The sequence below is a fragment of the Prorops nasuta genome, unplaced genomic scaffold (assembly GCF_024137725.1).
Source record: "Prorops nasuta isolate Cenicafe-Biocafe unplaced genomic scaffold, Cenicafe_Pnas_1.2 PNAS00005, whole genome shotgun sequence".
Classification (NCBI taxonomy): Eukaryota; Metazoa; Arthropoda; class Insecta; order Hymenoptera; family Bethylidae; genus Prorops; species Prorops nasuta.
In genome coordinates this window covers 5179163-5203259 of record NW_027116802.1, presented here as the reverse complement: position 1 = coordinate 5203259, position 24097 = coordinate 5179163, and the positions used below count along the sequence as shown (strand labels likewise).

The 24097-nt window shown below is 33.6% G+C and overlaps 4 protein-coding genes and 2 long non-coding RNA genes across 12 annotated transcripts; 3 read left to right on the top strand and 3 right to left on the bottom strand.

Annotated features, from left to right (window-relative positions):
• The first annotated feature begins 4787 nt into the window (after positions 1 to 4787).
• On the top strand, positions 4788 to 10224 carry LOC136773560 (probable galactose-1-phosphate uridylyltransferase). Of its 4 annotated transcripts, none has more exons than XM_066727324.1 (7): positions 4788 to 5353; positions 8566 to 8650; positions 8722 to 8891; positions 8961 to 9166; positions 9244 to 9472; positions 9549 to 9765; positions 9852 to 10224. In XM_066727324.1, exons 1-7 carry the CDS (start codon positions 5303 to 5305, stop codon positions 10097 to 10099), a joined length of 1206 nt encoding a protein of 401 aa, XP_066583421.1. In that variant the 5' UTR covers positions 4788 to 5302; the 3' UTR covers positions 10100 to 10224. The 4 variants fall into 4 exon arrangements, with proteins under 4 accessions (XP_066583421.1, XP_066583422.1, XP_066583423.1 ...); XM_066727325.1 differs by lacking the exon at positions 4788 to 5353 and adding an exon at positions 8181 to 8317; XM_066727326.1 differs by lacking the exon at positions 4788 to 5353 and adding an exon at positions 8369 to 8473.
• LOC136773558 (putative GTP-binding protein 6) lies at positions 5611 to 8625 on the bottom strand. 2 transcript variants are annotated; one of them, XM_066727320.1, is made up of 4 exons: positions 8555 to 8625; positions 6759 to 7560; positions 6499 to 6688; positions 5611 to 6419 (listed from the first exon to the last, which is right to left on the bottom strand). In XM_066727320.1, exons 2-4 carry the CDS (start codon positions 7488 to 7490, stop codon positions 6193 to 6195), a joined length of 1149 nt encoding a protein of 382 aa, XP_066583417.1. In that variant the 5' UTR covers positions 7491 to 7560; positions 8555 to 8625; the 3' UTR covers positions 5611 to 6192. The 2 variants fall into 2 exon arrangements, with proteins under 2 accessions (XP_066583417.1, XP_066583415.1); XM_066727318.1 differs by lacking the exon at positions 8555 to 8625 and having other exon boundaries at positions 5631 to 6419; positions 6759 to 7781.
• Positions 9792 to 11997, bottom strand: LOC136773559 (adenylyltransferase and sulfurtransferase MOCS3-like). 3 transcript variants are annotated; one of them, XR_010822644.1, is made up of 6 exons: positions 11665 to 11997; positions 11384 to 11597; positions 10997 to 11295; positions 10458 to 10922; positions 10205 to 10359; positions 9792 to 9932 (listed from the first exon to the last, which is right to left on the bottom strand). XR_010822644.1 is itself a non-coding variant. In XM_066727321.1 (6 exons), the coding sequence occupies exons 1-5, from the start codon at positions 11840 to 11842 to the stop codon at positions 10224 to 10226; spliced, it is 1308 nt and encodes a 435-aa protein (XP_066583418.1). In that variant the 5' UTR covers positions 11843 to 11997; the 3' UTR covers positions 9792 to 9932; positions 10205 to 10223. The 3 variants fall into 3 exon arrangements, 2 of the variants coding, with proteins under 2 accessions (XP_066583418.1, XP_066583419.1); XM_066727321.1 differs by having other exon boundaries at positions 10205 to 10375; XM_066727322.1 differs by lacking the exon at positions 9792 to 9932 and having other exon boundaries at positions 10196 to 10359.
• A 351-nt stretch (positions 11998 to 12348) lies between these two features.
• LOC136773517 (uncharacterized) lies at positions 12349 to 14146 on the top strand. Its single transcript, XR_010822634.1, has 4 exons — positions 12349 to 12593; positions 12671 to 12890; positions 12957 to 13262; positions 13335 to 14146. It is a non-coding gene; the product is annotated as an uncharacterized lncRNA (long non-coding RNA).
• Positions 14147 to 18839: 4693 nt separating this feature from the next.
• Positions 18840 to 20217, bottom strand: LOC136773572 (uncharacterized). The gene is made up of 4 exons (XR_010822645.1): positions 19973 to 20217; positions 19676 to 19895; positions 19304 to 19609; positions 18840 to 19231 (listed from the first exon to the last, which is right to left on the bottom strand). It is a non-coding gene; the product is annotated as an uncharacterized lncRNA (long non-coding RNA).
• A 1233-nt stretch (positions 20218 to 21450) lies between these two features.
• Positions 21451 to 23997, top strand: LOC136773330 (glutamic acid-rich protein-like). The gene is made up of 4 exons (XM_066726919.1): positions 21451 to 21626; positions 21908 to 23416; positions 23509 to 23647; positions 23732 to 23997. The coding sequence occupies exons 2-4, from the start codon at positions 21936 to 21938 to the stop codon at positions 23933 to 23935; spliced, it is 1824 nt and encodes a 607-aa protein (XP_066583016.1). The 5' UTR covers positions 21451 to 21626; positions 21908 to 21935; the 3' UTR covers positions 23936 to 23997.
• Positions 23998 to 24097: the final 100 nt, after the last annotated feature.

Genomic DNA, 24097 nt, shown 5'->3' with positions numbered 1-24097 from the left:
GACGACGATCTGCTTAAGATTCGCTTGATTTAATTCTTACGTCTACCAAGAATTCGGCTTAGTCGCGGACGTCCAGAAAAAACAAGTAAACCCCGGCCTACGCCACTGGAGCTCCTCCAAAAAGAATTATTAAGCCTGAGAATAATTTTTTATATTTCAACGAGGAATTCTGGATTGTCTTCCCATCTCGGAAGAAGAGAGGAAACGATGGGCGAGTGATTTTCGGAGAGAAACGATTGCACGGCCTTATGAGGAAACGTTCGGACGTTCTGTCGGTGGGTGGAAAAGGAGGTCGAGAAGAGTTTACAAGAAGAGGACGAACGAAGAAGCAGAAGAAGAAGAAGAAGAAGCTTGTGGAGGGGGTAAGAGTCGTAAGGGCGGTTGCTCTTTAACAAAGAGTCGTGAAGGAGACGAAGCCGAGGCTGAGAAAGAGAGAGAGAGAGAGAGAGAGAGACTGCTGCTCTTTCTCTCTCTTTGTACCACTCTCCGCAACACGGGAGAGAGAAACTCTGACGTGAAACAGCCGAAAGCAGCGGGCAAAAAGCGTGGGAGAGATAAGAATTTATATTTTCTAATACAGATCGTACTCTCTTGGCTGGTGCGCTGCTTTCTATTGCAAAATTCAAATGGAGAAAGTAATGAGCGAGCAGCATACAGGAGGAGAAGCATCAATTCATACCTGGCAATATGCTGCACGCGAGAAGAACTTGTGTGCAGCATTTATGGAAGCTTACATAAATATCAGACTGGATTACACCGATTTCTTATAATATAACACGAGTCTCTTCTGAATCTTCCATAAAACACGTCGAGAAGATACTTTGGAACTTTGGCAAGTGGCATTAAATAGAGATTATACGAGACGATTGCATTCAATCCCTTTGAATTTCATTTCACTGTTAATTTCATTTTTACAAATGTATCTTATCTCTCATCCCCCCCCCCCTCCTCTCTCTTTCACATACACACTATGGTCCGCACTTTCCCGAAAATACGTTAATGCAACACGAAGGTTTAACCCGAGTTTAACCAACGATTTGAAATAGATCGAGGATGGTTGAACATAGTGAGCATATATATACATATATATATATTTATATGCACATAAATACGTAACAATATTTTCAATAAAGAATATCCCTCGTATTGTATCTCGTGATTTTCATTAGCGCGATTCAAATATTTTGCAAAATACACGATGCTCCATTCTACCTAAATGCTACGGGATAATTTAGTCCTGCTGTTGGGGAAATGAATCGTTGGAGATATATCAAATGGCGAATCTAGCGCAGAATCTCGTTATAGGACCAATAGCCGAGATAATGGATCAGGAATTGCGGCAAGCCAATAAATCACAATGGTTTTGCACTTTTCTACGGATAGAGCTCTTCGATCTCGGTGCGATTAGGTTTAAACTTTCGTGAATAAAGTATCTCGGCGGGATCGCGAGATGGAGGGTGAGAAGCGGAGGAACGAAACGTGTGAGGAAACTTGCGAGACTGACGAAAAGGAGAGAGAAAGAGAGGGGGGGCGGGAGGGAAGAAGGAAGAAAAAAAAAAGAGAGGAGAGACTTAATTCCCTTCTTCCCCATCTTTCAGGCAAAGGAAGATGGTAAAGTTTGGAAAGCCCGAGGCGACCTGTAAGGCTCGAAGAGAATTCCAGCGTGTGGTAGGGGAGACCGAGAAGTTGAGAAGAGCTACGGCTGCAGTCTGGCATGGCTAGTGTGCTGCCAGAGCCTTCAGCATCAACCGGTAGAGAGAGAGAGAGAGAGAGAGAGAGAGAGGGAGAAGCAGGATATGCTGTAAAGCAAGGTAAGGTAAGGCAGAGAGTCTTAAAAGCGTGCGCGCGAGCTAGAGAGAGAAAAGTGAATAGGTTTAGCAAAGAAGAGAGGAGAAGACGGACAGGTTCGATAGGTCCGAGAGAAAGGCGAGGAGGAGGAGGAGGAGGAGGAAGAGGTGGTAGTTGGGGGGAGGCCGGCGAGATGCTGAGGACACCGCAAGACCCGTGAGACTGCCGAGCCACGGTTTTGCTCCTTCTTCTCTCTCTCTCTCTCTCTCTCACGGATACGAGAGCGAGAATCTAGGACTCGAGCAGTCTGTATTGGTGCACACAGAGGCATCCACATAGGCTCGACTGCCTACTCGGCAAAGCACGTCGGTCGTGCACGAGACCCGCTTCTTTCGTTCTTCCTCGTGTTCCACGTTTTCTATCTATAAGCACGCCTCGCCGTGTTCTGTTGCATCATTCGCGTCATGCCGCTCCACACGCTCTCCTCCGACCAACTCCGCTATACCTATAGTTTCTGCACACTCAGTCAGTCTCTCTCTCTCTCTCTCTCTCTCTCTCTTTGTCTGAACGAACACCGTCGATATTATACCCGGTAGCTGGGAACACTAACAGCACCAGGATAAAGGTAAGCGGTAGGTCCCCCAGCTTACATTAGATCCTACCCAACGATTCCGGGAACACCGGATATTTTTCATCAAATGCTACATGCCTGTATTTACACTCGACTTTCCAGACAAAGTCCTGACGTAATGACAACCGAAGCTCGCTGGGACGGGATCACGATCGATCCTTCTTCCTCCAATGCCCGTACGGATTAATTGCCAGCCTCATTAGTTCCTTCGTCATAAGCGATTTGCTCTTCTCTTGCCAATCCCCCTACTCCTCCCCCCCCTCCCCTCTTCTGCTCACGATTCCACCTTCAGATTCAACGGATTTATTGTTTCTTTACAATCCCTCCCTATTTGCTTCTCCTCCTCCTCCTCCTACCCTCCCCCCGGCCTCCAACAAATATTTCCTTTATTATTGCGGCTTTGGGAAATCATTATCTTACGCAAAAGATCCACTTAATTCGAGAGGGAGAGAGACTTACTTTACTTTTTTTTTTGCAGGAAAAGAAGCTTTCGGTGCGACAAGCTGTAGAGAGTAATGACAGCTGCGGGTAATGTTATTTGACGTTTGAGGTAGTTCCACAAGAATGAAAATTTTACTAATTCAAGAGAGAGTCGGGGGCCAAGCGTGGAAAGCTTCGGCGTACCTGATTAGGAGAAGCACAATGTCCCTAGGAGGTAGTAGATTCTTCCCAAAAGGGAAAAGAAAGCGATGGCTGGGCTCGTGGGGAAACGTTGCCTCCCGATGGAAGGGCGAAAAATAAAAGGGAGAGGGCAGCTGAATCCCAGCAGTCACCCTGAAGAACGTGTTTTCCGACTCCCAGAGAAAACAACGATCAGAATGATTTCAAAGTAACTGAAATACATGCTGAAACAACGGCACTGCCACGATACATCGGAAACTAAGAAACACTGCCAATGCGTTAATTTCTATTATGCCGAATTGCTCACGTATTTATCAGTGCACTTGATTCTTGCAATCGGTCACATACGACAAGCACTTGTCACTGGACAGTTCCAGCCGTCACTCTCCTAATCAGATAATAAACCGGCAAGACTGGCCTTGCCGCCATTCATAACCTCCAAACGAACTTTACTCCTCCCTCCAACGCCCTCAACGTTACACGAATATTTCTCGACTCTAGCAACGCTTTCCTTTTCCCTTATCTAATTTCTCCATTCTGCTTCTCCTTCACCTCAGTCTGCTCCTTCCAAATTAATTACAAGATCTCTCTCTCTCTCTCTCTCTCTCTCTCCCTCTCCCTCTCCCTCTTTACGATGCGCAGAATCATCGCAATGCATGGTACAAACTGAGATTCTTCGAAAAATCTTTAAATATCAACATCCAATCACTCTGATAATTCGTAACCTCCTATATTTTATCCATCGAAATTTATCTAGAAATTTGGCTTGTAAACTTACTATTCGTAATACTAGCAAACTGGTAAACACACAAATGAGCATGAAACATGAAAGTTCCAGATTCTCGTCGATTATAACCTAAAACAGTGCACTGGAGATATTGAAATTTCAATGCCGACCTGGAAGTTTGGTTTGGGGTAGCAAGTATGGCGTCGATTATACTTTCGGCTGTTTTAGCAACTGCCTCTCATCCATCCATGAAACGCATCTTCGTCGTGTTTTGGAGTTATTCGGGCATAACACTGGTACTTTGCGCGAGCTGTCACTTCACTGTGCGCTCTCTGCCAGGGGCGTAAATTACTGTGTAACGGGAAGAACACACTTGATTTTCGATCGCTCGGCACGAAAGGTAAGAAGAAAATTAGATTGCAATAGACGATTACCGAAGAAACAGACTAATAATAATAATAGCTTTAGCAATGGTTAGGCAAAATCATATACTTTTCCCTAGTTCGTTGGCGAAATGATCGAATTTCTTGGGGAGCGGAAGGACGGAGGAAGTATTGTTTTCGAAATCTTGAATTTGATAGATGATAAACGCACTCACTCACTAGAGGATTAGAAGAATCCGGTGCGCGAGTAGACACAGCCCATGAGCAGGAACGAGAGGCTGATAGTCCATCGTGCCGGGTTGATCACCGGCAGAAGTATCAGCGTCGCCGGTTTGCATATTCCCCCAGCACCTTCTCAGCTCACCTTTCAAGCCTTCGCCTATCGTTACATGTGATTCCAACGGTGGTTTTCCTCGGCTGCTTTTGTACTGGCGAGTGCTAAAATGGCGATCGAAGTGACAGCTCAGTCACCTCGCGTCAGCCAACGCAACGGCGCTCGCCACTCTCCACAACTCCACTTCGCTTGAACGACAACGTTGCCTCTCCTGCAAGACCAAACCCCCTTCTTTCCCCTGCACCCCTCCCGTTATATTTCTCTTTCACTCTATACCCACCCCCGCTCTTTTCCTCACAATTATCTTTTCTCACTTTTCGCTCGTCTACCTCCTTCACCCCCTCTCTCTTTCTCTCACTCTCTCTTTCTCTTTCCCTCTCGCCTATCCCTCTTTCTCTTTCTTCCCTTTTGAACGCGCACTACAGAGAAAGCACTAATTCCCAAACTTCGATAGCTGGTCTGCTTCAGGAAAAAGGTAAAATAAAATGATGGTCGATGTAAAAATCCTGGTGAAAAAGGGGTGGACACTACGACGATACTCCGGATGGCGGCTGGAGTTTTCTCAGTCCCGGCCGACGCCTACACCACCACCACACACCACTTATAGCTGTGCTTGCCCGGACTCACGGGACTCGACTGGGCTCTGCCAGACCATCATGCCCCCCACCGTACATGCACTGACCGACTATCGTTCTTTCCTCTACCCTCTCAAGATTATACTGCCCGTCTCGCGCGTATCCGTTCACCCCCGACGCGGATCTACTGCCTGTGCAGCGTAAGGAGACCTCTATAAAGCTCCCACGCCCGCGGGTCAGCCAATGGTGCTCTTTCCCATACCAAAGGACCGTACGAAGATCAACCGATCCCAGGTACCGGAACTACCTGATGATCAATTTCATTTCTTCTCTTCCAGCCCCCCCCCCCCCCACCCCCCACTTCTCCTCGCTACCTAACCATTTTTCTTTTAACAACCTATCCATATTGATAACGAATCCCTTGATCTATTATAAGACCATTATGCGCTTGGTTTGGATTATAATTATTAGTTTCTTCATTAAATCTCTAAGGGTTCTGATAAGGATTTTATGAAAGGTCGCTTTGAATGCAAATAATTTTATCATTAAATTTTAAATAAAATTTAATAGCACATTGTTAGGATTTTTTTGGAGCATTTGGTTTGGCATCAATGACACTAGTTGGCAGCAGGATTCCTGGACCTTTGACGAATCTTTCCAAGGTTCTTTGCTGGTATTATTAATATGCTTGTTGCGAAGCAAGAAGGAGCGCAAAATTAGCGGTTCTAAAGCGCGATGTAGTCTTTACAAGCGAATTCCAATCAAGATAATGAAAATTAACGATGTTAAAGCGACATCGCGTCCGTAATTAATTATCGCAGCTTGCCCGTAAGGTCGTTGTAAGCAAGCGGCCGGCTCATGGCAAGCAGCTCTTCCTACACCAGCAGAGCATAATAGTTCTATACCGATACTTCATTAAATTCTTGCTGGTATTCCTCATACTAAACTCCCTCGCAAACGTAGTCACTTAAACTTTCTTAATTTGATGTATGCGTTCGTATAAAACATTTATGACCCTTTAATATATCAATGGGTATATCGATGTATCTTTTTGCATAATGGATGTCGTTTTATACTAAAAAAACCTTCCCATTATAAATACAAAGCTTTATATCCAATATCAGGCTGGCGCATTATTTTATTAAAACTTGTCTTAATTTATGTAAATCCGATTGCGTCATTATAACATCGACAATTAAATATTCTTCATTTTGAGGATCCAGTTCAGTTTTTGTAACAGTCGTTTCTTTATATAGCCAGGAGAGGAGTGGACTATGTGCTTGTACTTTTATCCGTCTCATAAATCTTCCTGTAACAGCTATTAATAGTTTTTCCATTTCTACCCTTAATCTACTGATACCTACAAAAATAAATGTTACTTTCATTTATTTGCATAACTTAAATATAAATAAAACTGCAGCTCAACTGGAATTACTCACCAGTCAATTTTATGGCTGAAACTGCAATCGCATTTGATGGAATATCTACACCTTCTGCAAGATCACACTTATTCGCTACATTTATTATAGGTTGATTTTCATTAGTCATAGATTTTATGGTTTCCTGTACATGCTCAACTTGTGCTTTCATATCAGGATGACTTACATCAAAGATATGCACAATAATATCCTAAAAATGGTTTGATTATAAATATTCCATAAAATTATTTAAGTACTAATTATACAGAAAAGGGATTTACAGCAAACATAGCATCTTCCAACGTCACTTTAAATGGCTCTATTAAAGTTTGAGGAACATCTTGTATAAAACCTATAGTATCTACAAATAATACTTTTAAAAGACTCGGAAGAACACCTTCGTATGTGGTAGTGTCTAAAGTTGCAAATAATTGGTTTCTAGGTTTTAGGGATTCATCTGAAGTCAATGCTTTAATCAGAGATGTTTTTCCTGCATTGGTATACCCAACAATAGCAATAGTTGGAACCTCATTTTTGTTTCTTTGTTTTCTTAACATATTTCTATGTTCCTTTAGCTTGTTTAATTTATCCTTTAACTTTTTTTCTCTAGCATGTATGCAAAGTTTCATTTGCTCTGTCATTGTCAAATGTCCACCCTCTGATCTTGTTGTTTCAAGCATTTTCTTTCTAATATATACATTCTCTGCCAGAGCTACTTGCAATTTAGCTTCTGCGCTACTTGCATGAATACGAAATATTTCTAGAACAATATTGTATCGATCGTAAATAGGTAAATCAAAAATTTTGTGCAGTTCATATATTTGTACATGCTTTAAAATATTGGTACTAACAAATATTGCGGTAGCATTACATCTTTTTATATCATTTTTTAATTCTTTAAGCTTTCCAGACCCTACTAATTGTTGACTTTGCAAAGTTAAAAGTGAAACAATCTTTTTCCCTTTTACAGTCCAACTAGGCAAAGTATTTACAAGTGCTACAGCTTCTTCCATTTGCAATTCTGGTGTAGTATTTCTTTTCTTCTTTTCTCCCCATTTTATATAAGGCTGAATAATATATACTCTATAACCAATATTTTCGATTCCTAAATATTGTTTTTTTAACTCAAGATACTCTGAAGTGGTAATTTCTTCTGAGGCAATTTCAATTGCTTCATTCGAATATTGATATGTTTTATTGCATAAAAATAAATCATTTTTTATCAGAAATCTACTGAATTTAGTACACCTCGGTATTTTAAGTGATGTTTTCAATAGGATTCTCTTTAAACAATTCATTCTTCAATACAATTTAATCATAGATTTTACTTGCTTAATGCTAGGTCAATAATGAAAATATAACCTATATTTTGCCCACAAAAGAAAGTGATAGAAATAGTTACACTGAGAGTAGATGTCATATTCTTACTTTGTTATTAGCACTTCAACGAATTCCATATTATTTTTACAGGCAAAAATCGTAATAAAATTTTACATTTGTACCAGTATTTTGAATTCGCGATAATTCGACTTTGTTGAGGTTACGTTCAATTTATTTTAATGACATTTAAATTTATCTACACATATTATCAACAACAAAAGATAATAGTTTATCTTTTTATAGTAAATACGTAAGGTTCATAAACATATTACTATAGAGATAGATCAAGACTTATAGTAACAGTAACTAAATCTGAAACGTATATTTTATCCTATCTTGATCATATTGAAGCAGTCGAAGCAGTCGCCCCTATATTAACGTAGTCATATCAGTCGTATCACTCGTATCAAGTCGTATGTCGTATGACCTGTTTCGTCTGCTTCTCAATTTTTTATAAAAGGTAATAAAAAGCGAAAGTATTTACCGTATAAAGGAAAAACATTTAATTGTTGAAAGGTTCCACTATCTTATCGTTCTTTATGCATAAATAACATTTAAAAAAAAAAAATAATTCTATGGATTATCATATAACTGAATTTTCACTAATATTATACTTGTTAAGTAATTTCTATGTATGAATAAAGTAGATTTTATTTTATAACTATATTGTCATAAGAAGAAAACATTAAAAACTGACCTCTGTTATAGTTAAACTTGGAAATTAAACCAATGTCTGGTAATCAGGAACTAGTTGAAAAGACTTCAAACGCAAGTGATATCTTTGAACCTACTGGTATTTATCATATAGTCATAAAGATCATATTTTACATAATCATTGCTAAACAGGATAACTTATATTTAAAGACCATCAGCACATAAGGTATAATCCATTAAAAGCAGAATGGGTACTTGTTTCTCCTCATCGAATGAAACGACCTTGGGGAGGACAGGAGGAAAAGATCATAGAGGAGGATTTACCAGAATATGACCCTCAGAATCCATTATGCCCTGGAAATACCAGAGCTAGCGGACAGGTTAAAAAATTGTCTAAAAAATTTTCCAATAAAAAACAAACTGCCATTGACTAATTTTATGCTTCATAGATAACTCCGCTATATGAAAAAACATATTCGTTTGTCAATGATTTTCCTGCCATACTTGAAACATGTCCAAGTCCACCTCAGTCTGAAAATGAATTATTTCAAATGGGTGTAGCCAGAGGAATTTGTAAGGTCATGTGCTTTCATCCAAAATCTAATGTAACAATAGCTCTTATGAAAGTTGATGAAATTCAAGAAGTCATCAAACAGTATGTAACACTTTAAAGTTATTAAATTTCTATTTTTTTAAATTAAAATTAGAGCACTGTTTTATTATTATTGCAAGATGGATTCATGAAATGATTGAGCTCGGCGAAAAGTGGACATGGATACAAATTTTTGAAAATAGAGGAACATTAATGGGATGCAGCAATACACACCCACATTGTCAAATCTGGGCTAGCTCTTTTTTACCAAATGAAGCTAGCAGTAAAGATAAAGCACTTTCTGAGTACTATAACCGCCATAGGAAGCCTCTCCTTATAGATTATATGCAGCAAGAACTCATGAGAAAGGTAATATGCTACTGGGGGTAAACTTATTGTTAAATAAGCATAGTCATATTAAATCAATTGTCCTTTTATTTTTAAGGAGAGAATAGTATTAGAGAGCCATCATTGGGTTGTTGTAGTACCATTTTGGGCAGTATGGCCATACGAAACTATGGTAATTCCAAAGCAACAAGTAATTAGAATGGAAAACCTGACCCATGAACAGCAAGATTCATTGGCTGTTGTTATGAAAAGACTATGCATAAAATATGATAATTTATTCCATTGCTCTTTTCCTTATAGTATGGGGTGGCATGGTAAAGACAAAATTAAGTTCATAAAAAAATTATTCTATTATAAATTTATAATATGTTTATGATAACGCATGTGTATATTGTATAAGGTGCACCAACTGGGCCATATCTCAATTTGGATTATCCATATTGGACATTTCATGGTATTTATTTACCACCTTTGCTGCGTTCTGCAACAGTTAAAAAACACATGGTTGGTTACGAGCTTTTAGCAAACGCGCAACGCGATCTAACTCCAGAACAAGCAGCAGAAAAATTAAGAAATTTATCAGACTCTCATTACAAGTACCCAGAAAATAGCTTAACACCTGACGAATTAAGTAAATACTTTCTGTAATATATCAGATTATTTAAAGTTGATAATGTTTCATACAATTGTGCTATTTATACTTCTTTAATTAGTAGAATTTTATATAAATATAGTTGTAGCGCAAAGACTTACGTTTTATGAATCAATTCTATTAATAAATAGGATATGAAGAGTCAATTTGATTGCTCCATGCACGTAGTCCTCCTATAATGTCTCTTATCCTCAGATTTTCATTTCCTAAGATTTCTTTCAAATACTGAACTGCTTTCTGTGAATCATTCCCACGCCTGCATATAACATAAACTAAACTCAAAATTTTTAATTTAAGTAGGAATTGTAAAAAAAGGTAATAACGATGCATTCAATTAAAATTAATTATGCTTACCATCAACAATATCATTTTTGTTTTGCATGTTTACTATCTGACTTTTGATCCTTTCTAAGCTGCTGTCAAAATGCATTTGATTGAAGGGAATATTCATAGAGTGATCTAATTTGCATAATTGAAACTCTTCCGCTGATCTTACATCAATTAACAAGTTAGGCACATTCTCTATTTTTATTTTGTTATATTCTTGTACACTTATTCTATCTTCTGTAACTAATATTTGTAAATTTGGTTCTTTGTCATTTGCTTTCGCTCCACAAAATTGCTCATAGTCAATTAATTGCTTGATTTCTGGATGCTCTCCACATATGGCACAGTTTTTATTTCTAAGACGCAACTTTACTTTACTGAATCTTGCATCTGCTCCATCAAATAGCAATAACTGACCAGAGAGAACATTAGGTTTATTGAGAATGATTTTCATTGTTTCTAGTGCTTGTAATACCCCAATTATACCAACAGCTACAAATATTCGAAGTTCTTTAATTCATTTTATCTATTAATATTAAACTTTCACAGAGATAAGAATATCTTACCTGTGCCCAATACACCTCCATCACCACAATTTGTTACTGTTTCTGGGGCAGGAGGATTTGGAAAAATACACCTATAACATGGTCCATTATAATTGTACACTGTTAACTGTCCTTCCAGTCTCAAGGCTGATCCAGAAACTAAAGGTTTTTTAGCAATTACACAAGCATCATTCAATAAATATCTCGTTGCTACATTATCTGTGGCATCTAGAATAATATCATATTGTTTTATAATTTCCAAACAATTTACAGAACTTAATTGAATATTATAGGGTATAATTTTTATATTGCTGTTTAATCTATAAGAACAAAAAATAATTTTTTACATAATGAAAAAAGTATTTATAATTCAGTTCTTACATGACCTAAAGAAAAATTTATTATTACCGATGAAGCCTTTCAGCAGCAGCAGTTACTTTTGGTACTCCAATATCAGTTTCTGTATATAATACTTGTCTATGGAGATTGTTAATTTCAACATTATCATAATCAACTAGTCCAATACACCCAATGCCAGCACTTGCCAAATAAAGTGCAGCAGGACATCCTAGGCCACCTGTTCCGACTATGAGGACTTTTGCACCTTTTAGCTTCAGCTGACCTATATCACCAAGTAATTAAAATCCTCTTATAAATGAGTAATTTATTAAGATAAATAATGTTTAAACCTTGTACACCAAAATCTTCTACAAAAATCTGTCTGCTGTATCTACAAATTTCTGTATTGGTTAGGCCACATGATTGAAAAGTTTCATTTTTTTCTCTCAGGGAGCATAATGAAGCTTCTTTTTTTTGAAGCAGCTCTCTCAATTCGTTAATTTCGTTTACCAGCTCTTCTTCGTTCATGTCCCCACGATAAAATTTGTCAAATAAACCACTATAAAAGTAATGGAACAGAGTCCAAAACAAAGATAGTCAAAAATTGGTGACGTATTATTATCATTATCATGTCCTTAGGTTGAAAACTTTGGAGTTCGATGACTTGAATGACGATTGTGAGTATTGTGTCGGATTTCATCTGTTTGTCGGTAAAAATGGTAACCGGACATTTGGCCTAAAAATTTTTTGGTCAGGCGTACCCTCCTCTACACAATCACATGAAAATGGCTGAAGTTTGCGCATCCTTTAGCGCCTCTGGCGGGGCATATTTTAATTAATATTCACAATCCGGCAACGTTGTTCCGAACTGTCAGATTACAGGTTATTATTGTTTTCTGATAGCAATAAATGTCAGGTCAGTAATAATTATTTAAATAAATTAAAATTTTTGTAATGTTAAGAAAACGATGCTTTGTGTAAAATATTTGTTGCAGGCTGCTGGTAAATTTGTCATTATCCTTTGAAATATTTAAAAAGGAGGCACACGTAGAACAACATTGGGATCAGATATTATTGTATAATTGACATGTTAAATATCAAAGTGATCTCTCTCTCTCTCTCTCTCTCTGCGCTTAAAAAGAAGCAAACAATTCCAAGATACAATTGCCATGACTGCGGGCAAACACAAGTTATTTATTATGCCTCATATGTGTCCTCGATACAAATCTTAAAATTATGAGGTAAATGTATCAAGCAGTACAAGCTAGTTTGTATTAAGGTAAATGATTTCGCATATTATTCAATATTCTTATGATTTTAAGCAGTCTAATTATTAAATGCAGTTTTTCGATGCAGGTATGGTAAATACAATAAGTAGTGACAAACTACTGGCAGAGAAAGGACTGTTCAGAAGCTGCGAAGGAGCTGAATCTCTGATAAATAAGCTTGAGTTTGCAGAATAATTTCATCTTTAATTAATAATTACTGTGTGCATGATGGGATTTTGCAAATGGTGTAAAAAGCACACTATTGAGATTGTTGTTCAACGTTAAGCCAAAAGCTGCTTCTCATCATAGTAAGATCTTTGTCTAAATATTAAGTTGTATACCACATCTTTAAATTTACAAATATTGTATTCTAGTTACACAATATTTTTGTAATGATCACCTAATTAGTTGGAAAATGACAGGATACCTACCTCAAACGTATGTTAGTAGCAGACTTGAAGGAATGCACAGAAATATTGAGTACTATACCATTAATTTCTTAAGCACATGGACATATACTCATTATTAATAATCAGACACTGTCATTAAGAATACCCTAATGCAAATTATTTAATATGAAGCAGGAAACAATTGCAGAAAGGCCAGAATAGTCAATTATAACAAAAGATTATAATCTCATCACTGATATTCTTTCTAAAAAATTAATACATAATTCTATAGTAAGTAAATTATCAAGACTTTGCACAATGGCTTTAACAACAATTTTCACTAAAAATTACATCTATTTACAGACCACCGTTAAAATGCAAAGTCGACTGCAGTCACATATATGAAGAGGCACTCTCCAGTATTTGGTGTACAACACTGTATGTTTAGTGTTGCATTGAACGTATATTTTATACGATCATTATAAATTTAAATGGTATGAAACATTTACAAAAACTTGGCAAGAGAATATCTTCCACAATTTTTTTTTAGTTACAAGCGACCATCTCTATTCCTTAAATTATTCTACATAGGTTTTATATGTGCATTCACAGGATGGTCGGTTAATTGTATATAAAGATATGGTTTGCAATTTGTCAAGAAAATTTGTCTTTGTCAGCGTTTAATTCTAATATCGTCTAATGAATTTATTCCATTGTTTAATTAAACAGAAGCACATATGTAATATATTTTTATTAACCACATAAAGTGCTAACAAAATTAATGCTTATACATCTGTATATATATATATATATATAATTAGTAACCAGTTCAATATAATTTAGCACTCTAAAATAATATTTCAATTGCTGTTGCTTTATTCGCCTCTTTCTTGCTGAGATATATAGTTCAATTTGCTTAATCCTGTTGAAAAGACAATTTTACACAGCTACAGAAATTAGTGTATTAATAAACACTTATTGTATATTTATACAGGATATGTTATTAACTACTGCCAACCCGGAAAATGTTAAAAAAATAGAGGATTTTCAGAAAAAAATTTTAATCAAAATGTTTAATGTTGTTAATATTTACAGAGTTACATAATAATTTGTTTGGGTGAAAGGTTTGTGTAAATATTTTTACAGACTTTCGCCCAAACAATTTATTGATATGTAACTTTGTAAATATTAATCATATTAAAAATTTTTATTAGAATATTGTTCTTAAAATCCTGACCTTTTTTATGATTTTCCGGGTTGGCACCAGTTAAACACATATCCTTTATAAATTAAAAAAGTGAAAATTATTACTGTTAAATTGAGTGTTTCAGAAATAATATGTTCAATCTTTGTCATTAATTTATTATTTGCACCAGCCATTGAACTTAAAAATTGAAAAATGATTTTTCTTTCATTTTTTTTATTAATATTTTTGAATGACGTTTGCCACAGATTGTTAAGGGAATCTTCGTATTGCTTTGCTTCTTTTCTGTGGTGTTGAGCGTTAATATTGTTTACATTTTCAATGACATATAAGGAAATAAGTTGTGTCAAATTGTCTGTAAACATATAATAGTATTAAAAAATATTATAATATGTATATATATATATATATTTCAATAAAATTGTTTGAATTAAAGGAACTAGTGATTTAGCACATAAATGTACATATATATTTACCTAAAAATTTAAAAATATCTGGATGTGGTCCGAACATTTCTTTGAGAGTTCTGTGGTATCTTTCGATATAGTTATTCGTTCTCTCTTTTCGATTAAAAACTGATAAGATATTAGCATCTATTTTATAAACCCAGTAATTTTCCACGTATTTTAAAAATTTTTTAAATATTCCAAATAAATTATATTTTTTTATTTGTGCAATAACAATTTGGAGTCCTTCGGCCATTAAAAAGGACGGAAGCAACGGCAAATTAAAAATGTGCCTCATTATTAGTAAAATTCGTGTTTTTTCCAAATTTTGCGATTTTGAATATTCCTTAAAAATTAAAAATTTTTTTGCTTTTTTTCTAATATTCTGCAAATTAAAAAAGCTTTAATTACACTATATGTTTAAGAAATTAATCGATAACTACTTTTATTATCAGAAATAAAATATGTAATTATAAGAGCTTCATGAGAAAATCATTGGAAAAGAATGTTATTGTTTTATAAGGGTGATAACTGGATTTTCGGGATGATTCCTATTAGAGTTTTTATTCATCTTGCGTAAGATTAAAAAAAAAATTAAAATATAGGTTTCATTCATTATATATGTGGCGATACATGTTACGAACTGCAACAATTTTCTTTTTCATTTCAACCTAGTTATAATTGAGTAACATTAATTTTTGTAAAATTAAAAGCGCTTCAAGAAACCTTGTATTTTTGGGCTTTATCTAAACACTCCATTTCTGATGAATGGAATTGACTTAATTGAAATATGTTAAAAAATTTATTTGAATGGCTTTTTAAAATTTAAATTAAATCAATTGATTTAATTAACAATGAAATTATAAGATATGAATAAACAATTATATATCAAAGGGCTCTCTCTATCTTGTCGGAGTTTAAGAAATGGTGACATTGTAAAGCAAGAGAAGGAGCTATAATCAAAATTGGTAAAAATTACTTTCAGCACTTTTCATTTCTGTAACATTAGGTAATAATATATATCATTTTCGTAAAACTGCAACGCAAGATCAATAAAAAAACTGTTGTACATTTTGTAAAGAAGAGATATTTAACATTTAATTTCAATAGGAACGATTTTAACTGCATTTTTACGAAGCTTTAGCTTTTTTTAATTTAACAATATTCCATTCTTCAAAAGGTAATATTCGTTTTCTTTCGAGCAGTAATCTAAACTGCTTCGTATAACACATAAACAGTAATGAAAATAAGTTTAATTATACATACATGTATATAGTGGAAGTAGCAGCCAACAATTTGTGCAGATGGAAAATGATTTTGTAGTGCATTTTGAAGTGCCTTTTCAAAGTCTACATGAATTATATTTGGACACAAATTTATTATTTTTAATTTGATAAAAGTAAACATATTATTATATAAGTGTCCTGTTTTTTTGTTCGCCATTGTCCACAAAAACGGAATTGCCTATAATAGAAAAAATATACGAGTGAAATAATTAGAATCTACATTATATGTATCTAGTGTGATAAAAATTAAATGAGGAGCTACAAAATTGTTACCTTTCCATTGTGATTGGCCATTAATGTTATAATTTGATACAGTCCTTTTATTTTCGGTGTAGTTTCGAAAGTACCATCTACATAAATTGTTTCAATCTTTCCTATATCTTGGATGAGTTTTTTGTCAAATAAAAATACGAGAACATTTTCACCTTCCTCATATTGTAAAATTGACAATTTATGCGTTTGATTATCTATCTTAAATCGCAAAAATTTTCTAAATTCTCTGGTTTTTAGAATTTGTTCTAAGCCATGTAAATTAATATTCAAATTTGGATATTTTTGTCCCTTCCACCTTCTGATTGACCTGTCAATTTCTCTAAAAGGAGTTATCCTAGCTGCTTTAGGGTTTCTACGATGAAGGAGAAGAATGTACGCATGTGAAATTAAATATTTTAAAACGTAGATTTGAAATCGCGCCAATTAAAGATACAAACTTTAAAGCACAGTGATTATAAATTTCTCTCGTTTTAGTTGACGGCATGATTTTTGAAGAATGTGCAAATTGTTTTAACTGTTCCTTAAAATATTTTTTAATTTTTTTATTGTTATCAGGTGGATGATTGTGAGTTTTGCTGGCAATGAATTTGTCTACACATCCTATTCTTTTAACAATTTTTGCCCTACCTGAGCATGTATTTTTTAAACCACATTTAAAATATCTAATAAAAATATAATGAATATGTATAACTTATTAAACTTTTTGCAATTAATAATAATAAAAATAGTAGGATATTCGTACATATTACTTACATTATGGTAGCACCGTCCTTTTGATTATAGCATCTGACTTTATGGTAAAAATATCCGTCTGGAAACTTTACTTCACTTTCAAGTGACATTTTGTAGAATAAAATTCTATGTACACCTTTTGAATATTAGATGCAGACTGAGCTCTGTGCTTTAGGTATAGTATTAAACTTATAGTGGATGACATTGTTTACGTTTTGATTTTTCTCATGTTAACCGCTTGTGCTTATAAAAAGTGCCGCACGGTATGTTTAATGTTACCGCCAAAGCTTTTAAAGTGCCGATAAAGCTTCCTAGCGATACATTGTATGACATTTATGTAAAGATCTAATACTTAATTTTGCTAATATTTTTATTCGTTTTTGCATTGTTCAAGTTAGCATCATTTGAAATTTTACCTTTTGTAGAAAAATATGACTGATTTTACAAACTAACAACAAATATACTTGTGATTATTATACTACCATAGTTTATAACAATTTAGATTTCTTTTTAAAATAGTAGTATAAACTTTCTATATTCTTACGATAATCTTCAAAATACATTGAGGAATAGATTTGTTTTAACCGAGACAAATAATACAACAAAAGAAAAATAGAAAATAAAAGGAAAGTGACTTCTTTATACAAATTGAAATAAAATCAGTTACTTCTTTATAATCTAATGTAAAATTTATAATCCGTAAACAAGCAATGATAAATATTAATATAAATTGAAATAGGTAGTTCTTCTGATAAAGACATAAAAATTATTTGCACATCGTTTAAAATGTCTTTCAGTTTCTCCAAGTATAAACCATTTAGAAAATTAGAAATGTTAAAAATCCCGCTACTAAACTTGACAATTTCTGTAATGAATAATGAAAAGCTCTAAAAAGCCATAAAATAATTTTCCATGTACGTAATAAAATTTGTTAAGAAAAAAAAATATTGAGGCCTACGAACTAGGCTTTTCGTGTATAATTACTTACGTCCAAGCAAATTAAAAACCAATTTTAGTTTTGCTTTTATTTCTTTTTTAAATGCAGATTAAAAATCTATTATATTCTTCAAAAAAGTAAGTGATAAACAGATAGGGGTATGGAGTGAATATATTCTCACTTTAAACATTACATAGCTGCGCTTAAAATTATATATATACAACATGCTTCTACAGTTTTATATGTAAAAATTATTTTTCTGGAAAATGTAGAATTACAATCAATGAGGGGTATGCGCTGTTTCTTTTCCACGTAAAATAAGAGGATATATGCATATATATGCATAATATATACAAAATAATATTCGATTTAAAATACAGTCAAATATTTATATTCTCTTTTGGAATAAGTTCGTTGAATATTTTATGGATAATATTATTAAGTTGGAATAATAAAATGTGCCTTTTAAAAATTTTAAACATGCTATAACACTAAAAATAAACATGATTCCTTACAGTCATGCACAAATCAGTATTTCGTTGTGAGTATAAAACCGGAAAGGAAAATTATATTGATTACAAAACACCTGTATAATTATAGCAAAGTGAAAGAAGTTAAACCAAATATAGATCAGACATTCATCGCGCAACAGAAAGATTATAAAATTCATTTATTTAAACATTAATATGTAACTACTTTCAAAAAAGTAATATGAAATTAAATATTATCAGCTTAAAACATACTTTTCTCAGTATACAATTTACGTAAATACACAGAAGTATAATTGTGCATTTAAAAATATTACTAATAATGAGGTATTTTAACTAATACATAATCTTCTGATCTCTTTAGTATAAAAAAGACGAATAAAGCAACAGCAATTGAAATATTATTTTAGAGTGCTAAATTATATTGAACTGGTTACTAATTATATATATATATATATATACAGATGTATAAGCATTAATTTTGTTAGCACTTTATGTGGTTAATAAAAATATATTACATATGTGCTTCTGTTTAATTAAACAATGGAATAAATTCATTAGACGATATTAGAATTAAACGCTGACAAAGACAAATTTTCTTGACAAATTGCAAACCATATCTTTATATACAATTAACCGACCATCCTGTGAATGCACATATAAAACCTATGTAGAATAATTTAAGGAATAGAGATGGTCGCTTGTAACTAAAAAAAAATTGTGGAAGATATTCTCTTGCCAAGTTTTTGTAAATGTTTCATACCATTTAAATTTATAATGATCGTATAAAATATACGTTCAATGCAACACTAAACATACAGTGTTGTACACCAAATACTGGAGAGTGCCTCTTCATATATGTGACTGCAGTCGACTTTGCATTTTAACGGTGGTCTGTAAATAGATGTAATTTTTAGTGAAAATTGTTGTTAAAGCCATTGTGCAAAGTCTTGATAATTTACTTACTATAGAATTATGTATTAATTTTTTAGAAAGAATATCAGTGATGAGATTATAATCTTTTGTTATAATTGACTATTCTGGCCTTTCTGCAATTGTTTCCTGCTTCATATTAAATAATTTGCATTAGGGTATTCTTAATGACAGTGTCTGATTATTAATAATGAGTATATGTCCATGTGCTTAAGAAATTAATGGTATAGTACTCAATATTTCTGTGCATTCCTTCAAGTCTGCTACTAACATACGTTTGAGGTAGGTATCCTGTCATTTTCCAACTAATTAGGTGATCATTACAAAAATATTGTGTAACTAGAATACAATATTTGTAAATTTAAAGATGTGGTATACAACATAATATTTAGACAAAGATCTTACTATGATGAGAAGCAGCTTTTGGCTTAACGTTGAACAACAATCTCAATAGTGTGCTTTTTACACCATTTGCAAAATCCCATCATGCACACAGTAATTATTAATTAAAGATGAAATTATTCTGCAAACTCAAGCTTATTTATCAGAGATTCAGCTCCTTCGCAGCTTCTGAACAGTCCTTTCTCTGCCAGTAGTTTGTCACTACTTATTGTATTTACCATACCTGCATCGAAAAACTGCATTTAATAATTAGACTGCTTAAAATCATAAGAATATTGAATAATATGCGAAATCATTTACCTTAATACAAACTAGCTTGTACTGCTTGATACATTTACCTCATAATTTTAAGATTTGTATCGAGGACACATATGAGGCATAATAAATAACTTGTGTTTGCCCGCAGTCATGGCAATTGTATCTTGGAATTGTTTGCTTCTTTTTAAGCGCAGAGAGAGAGAGAGAGAGAGAGATCACTTTGATATTTAACATGTCAATTATACAATAATATCTGATCCCAATGTTGTTCTACGTGTGCCTCCTTTTTAAATATTTCAAAGGATAATGACAAATTTACCAGCAGCCTGCAACAAATATTTTACACAAAGCATCGTTTTCTTAACATTACAAAAATTTTAATTTATTTAAATAATTATTACTGACCTGACATTTATTGCTATCACAAAACAATAATAACCTGTAATCTGACAGTTCGGAACAACGTTGCCGGATTGTGAATATTAATTAAAATATGCCCCGCCAGAGGCGCTAAAGGATGCGCAAACTTCAGCCATTTTCATGTGATTGTGTAGAGGAGGGTACGCCTGACCAAAAAATTTTTAGGCCAAATGTCCGGTTACCGTAAAAATTAGAGAATTGTCCTACAGGTGGCAGTAGAAAGCAAAATGTATAATACACGTAACATAAATTATATGTAGATATATACATATAAGTACTTTTTAAATCCGTTAGCATAAGCTGTTTAGGGCCGGTATTCATAGTCGTTACTTATATTTAAGACCGACTTAAGCATAGGTTATCTTTTTCTATTACTGTTAGGTGAAAAAGGACAATCGATACTTTAAGTCAGACTTAAATATAAGCAACGACTATGAATACCGGCCTAGGTCTGTTCTCGTTTGCCTACACTTTTAACACTTTCTACACTTTCCGTATTTCTTTCTTTGTCTATTGTATAAGTTGACACTTGTGACACCTTAAAAAGTGCACAAAGTGTAAAAAGTGTAGCAATTTTTTGCTAAATAAAACACATGAAAGTAATATATTTGTTTTATTCATGCGATGATAATGATAAATAAAATTAATGAATAATTCTTTATTTATTTTATTTTAATCTGTTTATCCTAAGTGTTTTATAATCATAATTCAATATACATCTCCTATGTCCCGCCGTTAGAGAATCACCCTGTATAATTGAAAAAAATAAAAAATTTTAAACGTCGATTTAAATCGATTATTTTTAAGAAAAATCGAATTTCTTTATCGATTTATTCAACATCGATACTTTTTTCTATCGCCCATCCCTATTGGAAGCTAGTTGGCAGACCTACGGCGGAAATGACGTTCAAATTTATAGTCTGCGTGACGCAAACTATAGTAATTATGTTTTTGGTTCCGCTATCCTATGAAATCCAGGGATTTGATTGGAGAAAAAGAAAGATTGTTCAGAAAATGTTGTGATAATTGAATGAGCTTTCGAAGTTTCGAACGTAAATTTTAGATTTTTAGAACAACGATATATTCGAGCAAGAGGCGCCATAGCCGCCATATCTTCCTCCTTCAACCATCTTTTGAAATATGCAGTACATGTGCATAGTTCTTCTTGAATCATATTAATTAAAATAGTCTATTACTTTGCAAAGAAAATCTATATTTTATTGTAAAATTAACTGACAGAAAAGCTCAATAAATAATTTTTTATTTGAGTAAATAGGTAAGATCTCTTTTAAATTAATGGCAGAAATTGAGAAGGTTAAAATTGTTTGGAGTACAATTATATTCCGAAGTACCACGTGAATTACCTGTTTAACAAAATCTCTGTATATTATATATACTAAAAGATAATTATAACATTAAAGTCAGTTGGCCTTTTATTCTGATTATTATATATTTTTTTAACAGTAAAATATTTTTATCCTAATAAGAGTATTTACAAGTAAATGAATTAGATAAAAATGAAACAAAGAACTAATAAATTTTAAATTCTTATTCCAGATTAAAGTTGATAATACAGTCAAATACAATGGCCAGAAAAGGAAAGAAGCGTTCATTGAGTCAATCTGATAATGATGAGACGAGCAATGTAGTAAATGTACAAAGAAATATTGTATCAGGTAGCCCACAAGAAAAAAAAGCTAAACAACATAAGAAATTGAAACAAAGCAATGACATTCCCAATATTGAGCCGAATGAAAAAGTTAATTTACTGAAGCATAAACCTAAAGAGAAGGAGATTAAAAATGATATCTCACTATCTGGGTCAAAGTCGAATGATAAAGTTAAACAAGTAAAATCAATTGTGTCAGTTGAAAAAGAAAAGGATAATGCCAGTGAAGGGGAACAAGAAAAATCTAAACGCGTAAAGATCAATAGTGTAATGAGAGTTAAGAAACAAAACCTTGCCAAAGAGTTAAAACCTGAGTATTTGAAAAAACGAATAGCCGAAATTAAAAGTAGAGAAACTATATCAAAAACTGCTAAGAAATTATTAAGTAAATATAGATCGTTGCTTTCTGCAGCAGAAAAATCTGAGGACAATACTAATAAATCTGTAGTACCAACAACAAAGAATGATGATAAAAAAGTTGTAAAAAACAAGACATTAAAGACAGCAAATCAATCAGTAAAGAAGGTGAATAATATGCATGAGATGAAAAGTGAATCTAATAAGCAAATAGTTAGTAAACCTATAGGTATACAGCAAAGTAAAAAGTTGAAGAATAAGAATAGTAATGCTGATATTGATATAAAAGATAACAAAGGTAAGAAGCATAAAAATAAAAAAGGTAAAAATGAGGAAGAAGTAGAAAAATTGGTGGAAGAAAAGGAAGAGGAAGATATGGATATGGATTTTGATGAGGAGGAAGATGAAGACTATGATGATGAGGAAAATGAAGATTCTGACAATGACGAGGATGAGGAAATCGATGGGGAGGAGGATGAAGAAATAGATGAGGAGATGGATGAAGATGTAGATGAGGAAGAGGATGAAGATGATGAAGAAGGGGATGAGAGCATTGACCAAAAGAATAAGAAGAGGAAACTTGCTGAGGTAGATAAAGAAGATGATGATGAAGAGGATGATGATGAAGATTATGTGTTTGGTAACAAAATTAATGACAGTTTTGATGATAATGAAAGTGGGGAGGAGGAAGAGGAGCTGGTTGACCATGATGAAGACGGTGACGAATGTGATGATGAGGACGATGACGATGACGATGACGATGACGATGATGAAGATGAAGATGAAGACGATGATGATGACGAAGATGAAGATGATGACGGAGAGGATGATTACAGTAATAAAATAAAAAATAATCCATCTAAATCCATTCAATCGCTTGAGAAAAAACTTGATATCAAAAATGCGAAAGCCAAACCCAACAAACAAGTAAATCCCAAAGGCAGTACGAAGAATGATCAAGCTAAAGTTAATGGGCCTTCCTCCAAAGAAGCTGGAAAGAAACAAAGATATGTCCTCTATGTTGGTAACATACCATACACGTAAGAAACATTATTTCGTTTTTTTCTTTTAGGAAAATATTGTAATGTGTAAAATAGGTATGAGCAGAATATGAAACAAATTTCTTTTACAGAGCAACCGAAGATGATATTAAAAATCATTTTGCACAAAAAGTTAGCAATATATCCAGTGTAAGGTGCCCAACGAAAGAAGGATCGAAAGAATCGAGGGGTTTTGCATATGTTGAGTTTGCAGATAATATAAACTACGAGGTAATTATGCAAATTTTATTAAAGCATTTACATTCTCAATATTTGATTATTAATTGATCATTAATCTCTTTTGTAACATTGTAGAAGGGGTTATCGCTACATAATACAATACTGAAAGGTCGAAGAATAAACGTGCAATATACTACGACCGGATCGAAAGGAAAAGGAAAATCACCAGATGTTAAAGCGAAGAATCTAAAATTACACGCCCTGCGGAATGCAGGGAAATTAGCTGGAGGGCCTCCTAAAAGTCATCAGAAGAAGAAGAAGCAGTTTGGAAGGAAATAATATTTTGATTTTTAATTAAGAGACTTTTGTACACAAAAATCATTAAAATTAGTTAATTGAGACATGTCCTTCGGTTCTTTAATTGTACACTGGTATGAATGTTATTGAAATAATTTTTAAAGAAAAAAAAAACTGATTATTGAACACAATTGATTGACTATA

What these genes read in the sequence shown, in the direction of transcription:
- LOC136773558 (XM_066727318.1), bottom strand. Translation starts at nt 7,775, where the DNA reads ATGAATTGTTTAAAGAGAATCCTATTGAAAACATCACTTAAAATACCG. An exon ending in TGGAAGATGCTATGTTTGCT is followed by an intron (nt 6,689 to 6,758) that starts GTAAATCCCTTT and finishes AACCATTTTTAG; the next exon opens with GATATTATTGTGCATATCTT. An exon ending in TTCAGCCATAAAATTGACTG is followed by an intron (nt 6,420 to 6,498) that starts GTGAGTAATTCC and finishes TTATTTTTGTAG; the next exon opens with GTATCAGTAGATTAAGGGTA.
- LOC136773560 (XM_066727323.1), top strand. Translation starts at nt 8,433, where the DNA reads ATGGATTATCATATAACTGAATTTTCACTAATATTATACTTGTTAAGT. An exon ending in TGATATCTTTGAACCTACTG is followed by an intron (nt 8,651 to 8,721) that starts GTATTTATCATA and finishes TTATATTTAAAG; the next exon opens with ACCATCAGCACATAAGGTAT. An exon ending in AGCAAGAACTCATGAGAAAG is followed by an intron (nt 9,473 to 9,548) that starts GTAATATGCTAC and finishes TTTATTTTTAAG; the next exon opens with GAGAGAATAGTATTAGAGAG.
- LOC136773559 (XM_066727321.1), bottom strand. Translation starts at nt 11,842, where the DNA reads ATGAACGAAGAAGAGCTGGTAAACGAAATTAACGAATTGAGAGAGCTG. An exon ending in TGGAGGTGTATTGGGCACAG is followed by an intron (nt 10,923 to 10,996) that starts GTAAGATATTCT and finishes GAATATTTGTAG; the next exon opens with CTGTTGGTATAATTGGGGTA. An exon ending in CAAAAATGATATTGTTGATG is followed by an intron (nt 10,376 to 10,457) that starts GTAAGCATAATT and finishes TTTTGAGTTTAG; the next exon opens with TTTATGTTATATGCAGGCGT.
- LOC136773330 (XM_066726919.1), top strand. Translation starts at nt 21,936, where the DNA reads ATGGCCAGAAAAGGAAAGAAGCGTTCATTGAGTCAATCTGATAATGAT. An exon ending in GTTGGTAACATACCATACAC is followed by an intron (nt 23,417 to 23,508) that starts GTAAGAAACATT and finishes TTTCTTTTACAG; the next exon opens with AGCAACCGAAGATGATATTA. An exon ending in CAGATAATATAAACTACGAG is followed by an intron (nt 23,648 to 23,731) that starts GTAATTATGCAA and finishes GTAACATTGTAG; the next exon opens with AAGGGGTTATCGCTACATAA.